Below are 12,469 nucleotides of genomic sequence, written 5' to 3' on the forward strand. Positions count from 1 at the left end.
ATTATAGAATCCCTACAGTGCAGAAGGGGGCTGGAGCTGTGAGGCAGCAGTGCTAACCACTGTGTCAACAGGCCACCGTAAACCTGATGGATAAAGTGGCTTAAGTATATCATTTCTGCTGTTACGCCTGAGGTATAACTGCTGGCAAAATGGTTTTAACATGTGCGCAATAGAATTTTCCTCTTCAGAGATTACTTGATAACAAACTTTTTGTTTGGAGATAATTTTGCATACTATTAGGTTTGATCGTTTTATGATGAGGGAACAAATCACTTTGTTTTGATTTTTTTTTTTTACATCCATCATTACCCTTGACAATCCTCAGGGGTGTCCAAAAGGTAGGGGTGGGTGTGGGGTGAACCATGGAGGAGGGACCTCTGGCAACACCATTTTGATCAAGCTGTTCTAAGGGTTATAGACATACCCAAGAAGATCATTCCTTCTGTTGGAAAGTATCTGCCGCATTGCTGGAAAGCTTAGATTAAAAGAAGAAAGAACTTGCGTGTATGTCGCACCTTTTTGCAACCTCGGGAGATCCCAAAGTTCTTCACAGCCAGTGAAGTACTTTTGAATTGTTCACACTGCTGTATTGCAGGAATTACAATGGCTAAATTGCACAGGGGAAGGTTCCACAGCAATGAAGTTAATGGCCAAATAACGGGCTTTAGTGATTTGTTTGAAGGCTGAATGCAGGACAGAACACTGGGAGAAAACTCTTGTACTTCTTTTAAGAAAGCCATGGGATCTTTTATGCTTTCTTGGCAGGGTCCAGTCGTACAATGACTACCGAACTGGGTATGTCATAGGCCCTGATCCAGTTATGTAATGGGAAGCTACTATGGGTATGTAAAAGGTACTGATCCCAGTAGGTGATGGGGAGCTTTTCTTGGGTGTGTAATTGGCACAATATTCACATGTATAACATAAAAGAGAGCTGATCTGGGCATATTACTGGCACTGATCTGATGCTCCAGGTGTGCATAGTGAGCATGGACCCACATACATAACAGAGTGGATCCGGATTTTTAACATGCACTTTACGGATATGCAAGGGGTTCTGATCTGGGTGTGTAGTAGACACTAATTTGTGCATTTACTGCACATGGATCTGGATATGTAATAAAGCTGATACAGGTACGTAATGGGCACTGATCCAGGTATGTAGCTGGCACTGATCTGCATATGTAACAGAGCTGTCTGGGTATGTAACAGGCTTGCATCCAGGCATATAATTGGCAGCTGACCTCAGTATGTAATAGATCTGATCCAATTATGGAATGGGCACTGATCCAGGCACGTAATGGGTAGCTGATCTGCTCCTGCCAGTTTTCTACCCATTGGAAGTGAAATCTATCTAATTTGCCAGCAGAATTAAAGGACAATTTATCTTTCTTGCTCAGATGAGCTGGTTGATAGTTGGACTGGAGTGACCAACAGTGATCTTTAAATGAATCTAACAAAGCTTCTGGTGTTTCACCTCAGAATCTTTCTTGTATTCTCCAATTTGTTCTTTTAAATAGTCAATGCAGCAAATCTGAAAGTTGACAACGCCAGATTAATGTCTCACTTAGAGAGTTAACTGCTGAATATATTCTTCAGTTGTACAAAAAAGTAAGATTTTATAACATTTGCTAAAGGGATATTTCTCTCAGTTAACAGTACAATCTCTCAACTTTGTGGGTGATAAGGACAATGTAAGTCCCAGGTAATGTTTAGTAGTCTATAGACTTCTTTGCAGATAGCACCCGTAAATTGAGTTCCTTGGTCAGAGACGATGCTGGTCGAGACTCTCCACCGGGGAATGTAATCCTTACACAGGACCTTGGCCATGTGATTGGCTGTGGCCTTTATAGTTGGAACGGCTTCCATCCACTTTGAGAACTTGTCAAATACCACGAGAACTTCGGCATATCCGTGAGATGGAGGAAGGGCGATATCGACGACCTGTAAATGCTGGAATAGTCCCGCTGGGGCAGGGGACCTCAATTGGGGCATAACCATGATAGGTCCAGGATTGTTCTTCTGGCAGATCACACAGTGGTCTGCTACCAACTGGGCCTGTTTCTTGAATCTCCGACCCCACCAGCTTTTCTGGAACAGTGCTGCCATCTGCTGCGGGGCCAGGTGCCCCCACGAATGGATCTGTTGGGCTAAAATGGCATCAGTGCTTGTGGCGCGGCTGATTTGTCGGTGTCTCTTTGTCTCCAGATGCCTTCATCATCTAGCTTCATTCTTGCTTCAATCCATGTCCACTTTTCCTCTTGAGAGTAGTCGCCCTGCACTGTCTACAGGTCTCGAGTTAGACTGATTGCTCCCAGTCTGCATGTTAGTGCTGGTTTCTCTGAAGGAGCACATTGTGAGGCGGCCTCTTTAGCTACCTTGTCGGCTAGGGCATTTCATGGTGCTTCTGTGGTATTTTCCTTTGTATGTGCCCTACACTTCAAAATGGACACTTCACATGGTAGTTGTATGGCCTCTAGTAAGTCTCGTACCTCCTTTCAATTTTGGATAGGTGTTAGCTGTCTCCTTTTGCTATCTGGCATGCCTCCTTCAGGGTCCGTAACTCAGCCTATTGTGCTGACGTCCCTGAGGGCAGACAACCCTTTGCCACAATCTCGTGTAGGCTTGTGACCGCCCATCCTCTTTTCAGATGCCATTGTCAAAAACGGAGGAGCCGTCTGTAAATAGGATCAGGTCTTGGTTGTGCAATGGTTCTACTGCTGCCAACCTCAATTCCTCCATTTCATTCAGGATCTCCACACAGTCATGCCCTTCTCCTCCCCCCTCTTGGTCCTTGGGAAGCGGGTGCACAGATGATGGATTCACCGGGCTAGCTTGGGCAATGTAGTGATTGGGGGCTTCCAGGACTGCTGTCCAATTTGTCCATCTGGCTGCAGTCACCTGTGATACTCTGTTCATAGACAATAAAATGTGTACGGCGTGGGGGCACTTGTCAGTTAACGTCTGGTCTAGGACTAGACCTGCAGTAGCCATTACAGCCAGACACATGGCTTCCATTGCTCCCAGGCAACTTCCACATCCGAGGGCTACTGTGTCCAATGGGTACCTGTTGATCTCAATGTTCTTGTGCCAGTATTTTGTCATGTATCCTTCTTTCTCATAGAAAAACAAGGTAAATGGCCTTCCATTACCGGGGATTCCGAGAGCCAGTGTCGAACACAAGGGGCTGGATTCTGAGGCTAAGTGCCGGCATCAATGGAGAATCCGTGGTGTTTCATGATGGGAAAATTGGTGCTAAACCCTCACCGATTCCGGTACCGGTGAGGGGCTAGCACCGGCGCCACGTGAAACACCCGCAGAATGTGTGGATAATGGCCCGAGAATCACCGGGTCCCGGACCGCACTTGTGCAAGGCTGACAAGCTGCAGCCGCGCATGCCTACACCCCCCACATGCATACTGGTCACACCAGAAGGCAGCATGGTAGCATTGTGGATAGCACAATCGCTTCACAGCTCCAGGGTCCCAGGTTCGATTCCCGGCTGGGTCACTGTCTGTGCGGAGTCTGCACGTCCTCCCCGTGTGTGCGTGGGTTTCCTCCGGGTGCTCCGGTTTCCTCCCACAGTCCAAAGATGTGCAGGTTAGGTGGATTGGCCATGCTAAATTGTCCTTAGTGTTCAAAATTGCCCTTAATGTTGAGTGGGGTTACTGGGTTATGGGGATTGGGTGGGGTGCTCTTTCCAGGAGCCGGTACAGACTCGATGGGCCAAATGGCCTCCTTCTGCACTGTAAATTCTATGAAAACATGGCGCCGGCCATGCTGGACCACGTACCCGCCCACCCCAATGCCACAGCCCACCTCCTGGCCACTCCCCACCATTTCCCCCAGCCATAGCAGAAGCCCCCGCAGCCAGCGGCACAGATCTGGGCTGAGTGGGGCGGTGATGGACACTGTCCGCAGCCGGCACGCCAGGCTCCCGACCGCTGGGACCAAATATGGCCCATGCCATCGGAAACTCGGCCCATCAGAGGCGGAGCGTTGCAGGTGGGCCGACTGATGGCGCTCCGACAGAGTTGTGACTGCATGTGGTGCACCTCCCATTGCTGCCAATTTGGAGGGGTCGTAGAATCGCGAACCAGCGTCAAACCGGCGCCTGCCCCGATTTCGGCATCGGGAGCCATTCTCCACCTGATTGTCGTTCTCGATTTTGGCTTTGGGCAATGGAGAATCCCGCCCAAGGCCTTTTTATTAGATTCGCAAAGGCCTCTAGTTCTTCTTCCGTGAGGACAATGGCTTCTTTGGATTTTTCCTTCAAAGGATTATTCAGTGGTTGAGCCAACGGTGTGTAGCAATCAATCCAATTTCGGTTAAAGTCTAGCTGAGAGGCCGGTTTAAGGTTTCACCGCCAAGATGACCTTGACTTACTTAGAACAATGCAGCTTGTATTTCAAGTGCAGTTGCAAGATTTTTAAAACTTGGATTTTAACTATTTCCCTACTCCTCTAAAATGTTTATGGTTCTATGATGCCCTGGAGGGATGGAGAGGCAAGCAGGAGGAAGGTGAATGTGCAATGATCTATAATATTCCTGTGAATAATAAAAGCAAAAGATCGCAGATGCTGGAAATCTGAAATAAAAACAGAAAGTGCTGGAAACACTCAGTAGCTCTTATAACATCTGCAGATCCTCTTCCTGCAATGGTCGGTCTGCCACAGGACTTAGTCCCAGACGAGAGAACTCGGCTGTTTACTTAGAGTCTAATATGCCTCTTCTTCAGAATTCGGTTTTCCCAGTTACTGATAATTTTGGATATAATAATGATGTTTCGTGACATATTTGCAATTGCATGTTCTAATTAAAAAACCAGCAGACTTAATATTTTCTCCTCAGGAATCTTGGAGGAACAGGTTTTGCCGATGGCAGAGTAGGAACTATCATTTATTACCTATCTAAACATTTGTCTGTCTTGCCCTGTCTTTCAGTTCACTGCTGGAAGAGGACACGTTTCCTCTGAAAGTGTCTTTGGCTTGCCGTAGGATGGGAGTGTCGAAGAATTGCCAGATTTCTGCTTCTGTTGCAAGCTCTCAAGCCTTCAACAGTGAGACCCACAGCTCAGCTGTGCTGCAGGTACGTTCAAAAATCTTATTACTACTGTCATACATGCAATGCAGTTGCTCTGTATTTGTGTGACTAAAATAAATCCTTTCAGTTAAGGTAATACCCAGCAGAGTTTGAGAAGCCAATTTTCTCTTGCTCAGCAACATTCCTTTACTGGCAGATGGCAGTGATTGCGTTTTCCTTGCTAAACTGGTCTGAATGTTCTATTTGTACACTTGTTTTATATTGAGAAGGTATTTGAATATCAATATTGATGCATGTTTCGTTTTGTTTTTCTCCAAAAGTAACTGAAGCATTCTTCGATCGTCCTCATGTTCGCAATGTCTGAAAGTTAAAATCGGTGGCTTGTTAATCTTCATAAAAGTTTGTTCAACTTCAGATGCAGATTTCTGCCTTTTTTATTTTTACCTCTGATGTGGTTCACTCTTGTTTTCCATTTGTTAAATTCTAATCGCTGTGTTCTTATCTTCCCCTTTTTCAGGGATTTAACAACTTGAGAAATAATGGTTTACTCTGTGATGTAACTTTAGTGCCAGAAGATGGAGATGAAAGGTTTCCTGTGCACAGAGCTATGATGGCATCAGCAAGTGACTATTTTAAAGCCATGTTCACAGGTAATTAGAATTTTTGGTAGTTGGGTAACCAAAAAGCTAGCTTCATTATCTTGCCTTGAAGCAAGATTGGCAAGAACATAATCAATTATTTCAATTTTTTTGAACAACTTCCAACAAAGGTCGTTTGACAGCATTTTCCTGAATCTCTGCCTACTGTATCTTCAGCAGAAACTTTGTTCAAACCATTTTGATTCAGTTTCTGCTGATTGTCCACTATAATTATCTCAAGGAATCAAGAGAACCTTTGTGAAAAATTTCTGCCTCAGCTATAAGGAAGAAGTATAAGGAATACCAGCTACTCTTCAGACAGACTGTCAATGGGAAGTCCCTTGGTGAGCCCCGAGTGGGGCCAATGATCATGATTTTGATTTTGAGTTTGTTTATTGTCACATGTACCAAGGTGCAGTGAAAAGTATTTTTCTGCGAGCAGCTCAACAGATCATTAATAGGGCTTTGATTGCCAAGCAAACCCCTGTCCAAAATGGCGGAGGTCTTGGGCAGATATCCTACTCTTCAAGATCATTGGAAAAAATTCTCCACCTCGTGCCACCGGTAGTGGAGCTCCTGATGAGATGGCAAATCCAGCGTTGTGAAGGAAAACAGGATTGATGCCGGGTGCCGATCCGTTTCTGATGGGATCGCGGTTTGCGGCCCACACCAGCGGGCTGGAAATCATATCCTCCAAGCCCACGTTATTCTCCGGTCTTCTGGACCAGTATTTACGTGGGCGAGAATTACAGTAGGTTTTGACAAGCATGGCCCTGACATGATGGACCTTGCAACGGGGGGGCTTCCTGACAGGGTTCTCTCTTCTGGGGAGGTTCCTGACAGGGGTCACTTTTCTGCGAGGTCTTCCTTATTTAGGGGATCTCGGGGGGGAGTCTATTTATTTATGTCTTGGGGGGTGACTTTTATTTAGGGAGTCTATGTGAGGGGAGGTGGAACTGGTCACACCAGTACTGGGAGGGGTGGGGGGGGTGGGGGGTACCTCGCTATCGAACCGCCCACTCAAAATGGTGGCTGGATAGCAGGATTTCCTCAGAAATCTTTTGCAATCCTCGCCATGCATAACGGTGCATGGCTAAAGATTGGGAATCGCTTCCTGATTCAGGTGCAAGTCAGCTCCGACGCGAGAGCATATGGGTGAATTCTCCACTTCCTCGGCCGCGTTGTCACTGGCAGCAGGATTCTCCATTCCCGCCACTGGCCAATGGGATTTTCCATTGTAGCCTTCTGACGTCACCGGTAAATCTGTGCGCTGCCAACGGAACGAAGAATCCTGCCGGTAGACAATTTACCCCATAGTCTCCCAAATGGAGAATTTCACCCATTACCTCATTTGATTTTCACTGCAAATTCATTGCAGTGTTAATGTAAGCCTATTTGTGACAATAATAAAGATGATTGACATTCTGCAGTCCTCCCTTCTGGAACACGATATACAACAACACATGTTACCTGTCTCTCCCATTCTCGTGCCAGTTTTTCCAATTCATCTTGCAGTCTCTATTTCATTTTACAGCTGTTTGACCCACATTTGTTCTTCTAAATAACTGCACAGACTATACTGAACAATGTATATTGTCCATGCACTTTCATCTCTTTCCGGAACTTAAAAGAAAAATCTAAAATCTAAAAATCTCAATCTAAGAAACTCATTGGATACTACTTTGTACCGGAAGTTACTGTATTTAGTGAACAATGGCTGACATCTCTTTGAGGGTTACAGGAGTGCAGTGCTATAATTTGACAGGAGATGATCTGAATTCTTTTGGGGACACTGGGAATTATTTTTTTGCAGATTCACCCTCTCAAAGATTAATGGTCATTCTGTGGTGGCACTGTCAAGTCGTCCCTGGATAGGCACCTGAGTTTTCAGAAAACATGGGAAGGTGGGCTGGTCGTGATATATGTGCTCACAGTGGTGTCTGTACGCAGCTGTCCCATGTAAATCATACCCTCTCCCATCACCCTGAAAACATCAACACAGGAAGACACTGCAAATTCTAATTCTAGTTGCTACAGCTAAAGAATTTCAAGGCTGTGACCTTTACCTTTTTGTTTTCTATTAATCTCTTTTTTATTATTCCATTTTATAAAGATGTTCATCAATTTTCCTATTCTAGCTCGAAGGAAAGATCAGGGGCTGGATTCTTCGTTGCCCGACGCCGATATCGCCATGTCGTGTGGCGTGACCGCTGTAGGTCGTCGCCGTGCACATGCACGGCCAGGGATCCAGCCATTCTCCTGCTGGTTTCAGTGCAGGAGCCGGGAGTTTCACCCGGCGCCACTGCTAGCCCCTCACCAGTCCCTGAGATCGGTGAGAGTTCGGCACCAATTTTGGCGTCGGAAAACGGTAAAACGCCCTCAAATTCTCAGTTTGAGGCAGCATTTAGCTGCTGAAATGGAGCAATCAGCCCCAGTTATCCCAATCTCTCTACTGCCTCTTTGTGAAGTGAAGTAACGTGAATTTCTTAACTTTTCAAAGCTGGTTCCAGATGAGTGCTTACAGGTAGAATTTCTGTGCAGCTTTAGCAAATTTAGTAAGTGCATTTGGAATCATTGTACATCTAATTTTGAGTTCAATTGTTCTTAGGTGGTATGAAAGAACAGGAACTGATGTCGATCAAACTACATGGAGTAAGCAAAATAGGACTGAAAAATATCATAGAGTTCATCTATACATCAAAACTGTCTCTCAATATGGACAACCTTCAGGACATCTTGGAGGCAGCCAGCTTCCTCCAGATGCTGCCTATCCTGGAGTTCTGTAAAGAGCTTTTAATTTCTCAGGTTTGTCTCACTATCTTTTTAATGCCCAAGTAAAATACTTGCTTCATTTGTTTGCCATAATGGTATATCTATTGGAAACGTGCTTCCATTTTTTGCCTTCAGCTTCACTTTGCTTTGGTTTCATGCTAGTCTCTTCCATGATTCACTATGGATTTGGGATGCTACTCAGTTTCAGATCAATCTCTGCTTTTGCCAATCTCCTCCCTCGAGAGCTTTATATTTTGATTCAATCCAGAATCAGTAAACCTCACTATTGGGGGCTAGGGTTTAAACCACAGCCCTCGAGGAGAGAAAAATTCTCTGCTGTTTATTACCCCACCGCTGAACTACTCATTAAATGTAGAAAATATCTTTGATCTAAAAGCTTTGTAATACAAGTTTGATTCCACCAAAGATACATTTGCGAAGTGCACCTGTGCATTTTTGCAACCTGGGATTGTTCCTCAGTTAATCAGACAAGTAGAGCCCTGTAGCCAACTAGCAGACTGTCAAGTTGTACATTATTCCAATTCTCAAACATGTTGGACAGAGTGCGTGGGATCCTCGTGACATCTTTGTTTCAGTCACACTTTCTGATTTGTTCCAGTGCAAAACCTAGCAATCTTGTCATCTGTTCCCTCGTTCAGCATTGCTCAATCCTAAACAAGATTGTTGTTTATGTCAGGGTGGAAATGGCATCAGGTTTGAGAAAATGTAATACAGTAAGGGCAGCATGGTAGCACAAGTGATTAGCACTGTGGCTTCACAACGCCAGGGTCCCAGGTTCGACTCCCTGCTGGGTCACTGTCTCCCCATGTCTGCGTCGGATTCTTCTGGGTGCTGTGGTTTCATCCCACAGTCAAAAGACGTGCAGGTTAGTGGATTGACCATGATAAATTTCCCTTATTGACCAAAAGTGTCTTCCCTTAGTGTCTTCTCAGCAGATGATAAAGTTGTCACTTTACCAATTGCATTGTACGCTGGAGTACTGATGCACAGAACTCTTACGGAGCTCACTGTTCATCCTACCCCTTCCCAGTGATTGTGTGAGCAACCAATATATGTTTACTGTTTCCTTTATATATCAATAGATTGGTAATTACTATATTCATATGCAAGGTATAAAGGTACCAGCCTCCCCAAACAGGTGCCGGAATGTGGCGACTCAGGGCTTTTCACAGTAACTTCATTTGAAGCCTACTTGTGACAATAAGCGATTTTCATTTCATTTCATTTTTCATTTCATTTCATTTCAAGGTGTAATAATGAGTCTGTAGAAATATGGGATCTACAACTGATCTTCAGTACTTTGATGTAGGAACATCCCGTCTCATGACTGCTGTGGTACTAACAATTGTACACAAAGACTCGAGTGAAGTACAAGAGAGGCTTTATTGCTGTGAGATGCTATTCCTCCGGCGGCAGCTGTAGAATAGTATCTCAGTGAAGCTAGCGCATATTTATACACAAGCTCCCTGTGGGCGGAGCTAGCCAGCAGGGGCTTACCAGAGAAACCTGTATTACAGGTACGGCCATACAAACCCCTACTGCAAGCACACATATATACAGTGGTTGGATCACCACATTCACCCCCTGTAAAAAAATGAGTCCAGCGGGGGTGACGTGGAACTATAATACAAAAGGTGATCTATGTACAAAGGGTCCAAACAACAGAAAACCAAGAGTCCATCCGGTTAGCAGGTCACAGGTTGAGCCGAATCGGTGGTCGAACATTCCGTTGTGATCGGCGTAGCTGTGGTGGCGACGTCGGCACAGGCGGTGTTGGCGACGACGGTGCAGGTGCTGGCGGTGTTGGTGCTGGCCAGTGGCGGGATGACTCTGAGAGTGAGCCGGAATCTCCTGTGTCCTCCAGTATGGACAGGGGGACGAGGGATGGACCCGGTGGGGACGAATATGGGGGCGCCGGGGAAAAGGATGGTAGCGCGGGGGGAAAAAGGGCGTGGGATCGGCACCTGAGGGAGCCAGGTCCCGGAGCGAGACTGTGTCCTGACGGCCATCGGGGAACTCCACGTTGGCGTGGAGCAGGCGTACTTTGTCCACCAGGGGTGCGTGACATGCCTACAGAGAAGGACTGGGCCCGGAGTCGTGAGCCAGGTCGGGAGCGACACCCCGGATGTAGACCTCCTAGGGAAGGCAAAAACACGTTCATGGGGTGTACTGTTAGTCGCGGTGCACAGTAGGGACTGAATGGAATGGAGCGCGTCAGGGAGGACCTGCTGCCAGCGAGCGGCTGGGAGGTTCCTGGACCGTAGGGCCAGCTGGACGGCCCTCCATAACGTCCCATTCTCCCTCTCTACCTGCCCGTTTCCCCGGGGGTTGTAGCTGGAGGCGATACCCCTGCTGAGCAGGAAATGACGCAGCTCATCGCTCATGAATGAGGATCCCCTGTCACTGTGGATGTAGTTGGGGAAACCAAACAGAGCAAAAATGGAATCCAGGGCCTTGATGACGGTGGCAGACGTCATATCCGGGCATGGGATGGCGAAGGGGAACCTAGAAAATTCATCGACCACACTACGGATGTAGGTGTTGCGGTCGGTGGAGGGGAGGGGCCCTTTGAAATCTACGCTGAGGCGTTCAAAGGGGCGGGATGCTTTCACAGGCGCGTGCGATCTGGCCGGTAGAAGTGCTGCTTGCACTCCGCACAGACCTGGCAGTCTCTGGTGACTGTCCATACTTCCTCGACAGAGTAGGGCAGATTGCGGGCTTTGATAAGGTGGTACAAACGAGTGACCCCCCGGATGGCAAAGGCTCTCGTGCAAGGCACGGAGTTGGTTCACTTGTGCACTGGTACGTGTACCTCGGGAGAGGGCGTCTGGGGGCTCGTTGAGCTTGCCGGGGCGATACAAGATCTCATAGTTATAGGTGGAGAGCTCGATTCACCACCGCAAGATTTTGTCATTTTTGATCTTGCCCCGCTGCGTATTGTTGTACATGAAGGCTACCGACCGTTGGTCAGTGAGGAGAGTGAATCTCCTGCCGGCCAGGTAATGCCTCCAGTGCCGCACCGCTTCAACGATTGCCTGGGCCTCCTTTTCAACAGAGGAGTGTCGAATTTCGGAGGCTCGGAGGGTGCGGGAAAAGAATGCCATGGGTCTGCCTGCCTGGTTTAGAGTGGCGGCAAGGGCGACATCTGAAGCGTCACTCTCTACTTGGAAGGGCAGTGTCTCATCTACTGCGTACATCCCGGCCTTGGCTATGTCAGAGCGAATACGGGCGAAGGCCTGTTGTGCCTCGGCCGTGAGGGGAAAATGTGTGGACTGGATTAGTGGGCGGGCCTTGTCCGCGTGTTGTGGGACCCACTGGGCGTAGTAAGAAAAGAACCCCAGGCAGCGTTTGAGAACCTTGGGGGAGTGGGAGCTCCATGAGGGGGCGAATGCGGTCGGGATCAGGCCCCAGTAGTCCGTTTTGGACTACGTAGCCGAGGATGGCCAAACGACTTGTGCGGAACACACATTTCTCCTTGTTATACGTGAGGTTAAGGAGGGATGCAGTGTAGAGGAATTTAGCACGGTTGGCGTCATGGTCCTGCTGGTCATGGCCTCAGATGGTGACATTGTCTAAGTAAGGAAAAGTGGCCTGCAGTCCGTACCGGCCAACCATTCGGTCCATTTCTCTTTGAAATACCGATACCCCATTTGTGACGCCGAAGGGAACCCTAAGAAATTGGTACAGGTGACCGTCCGCATCGAAGGCAGAGTAGGGACGGTCCGATTTATGGATGGGGAGCTGGTGGTAGGCGGATTTCAGGTCAATTGTAGAGAGGACCTGGTACTGTGCAATCTGATTGACCATATCAGATATGCGAGGGAGGGGGTACGCGTTGAGCTGCATGTACCGGTTGATGGTCTGGCTGTAGTCCACGGCCATCCTGTGTTTCTCCCCAGTTTTAACCACTACCACCTGGGCTCTCCAGGGACAGTTTTTTGCCTCGATGATACCCTCCCGAAGCAGCCGCTGGACTTCGGACCTGATAAAGGCCT

At 47.4% G+C, this 12,469-nt stretch overlaps 1 protein-coding gene across 2 annotated transcripts in view; it reads left to right on the top strand.

Annotated features, from left to right (window-relative positions):
- The window catches only part of si:rp71-68n21.9 (kelch-like protein 13), an 85,718-nt gene that overhangs the window by 61,136 nt on the left and 12,113 nt on the right, over positions 1-12,469 (top strand). For both annotated transcript variants that reach the window (XM_038801978.1, XM_038801977.1), the window contains exons 2-4: positions 4,944-5,088; positions 5,561-5,693; positions 8,290-8,486. In XM_038801978.1, coding sequence (XP_038657906.1) covers positions 4,999-5,088; positions 5,561-5,693; positions 8,290-8,486 — 420 coding nt within the window. In that variant the 5' untranslated portion in view covers positions 4,944-4,998. The remainder of the gene's footprint in view (positions 1-4,943; positions 5,089-5,560; positions 5,694-8,289; positions 8,487-12,469) is intronic.

Source organism: Scyliorhinus canicula, chromosome 7, assembly GCF_902713615.1.
Source record: "Scyliorhinus canicula chromosome 7, sScyCan1.1, whole genome shotgun sequence".
NCBI classification, from domain to species: Eukaryota; Metazoa; Chordata; class Chondrichthyes; order Carcharhiniformes; family Scyliorhinidae; genus Scyliorhinus; species Scyliorhinus canicula.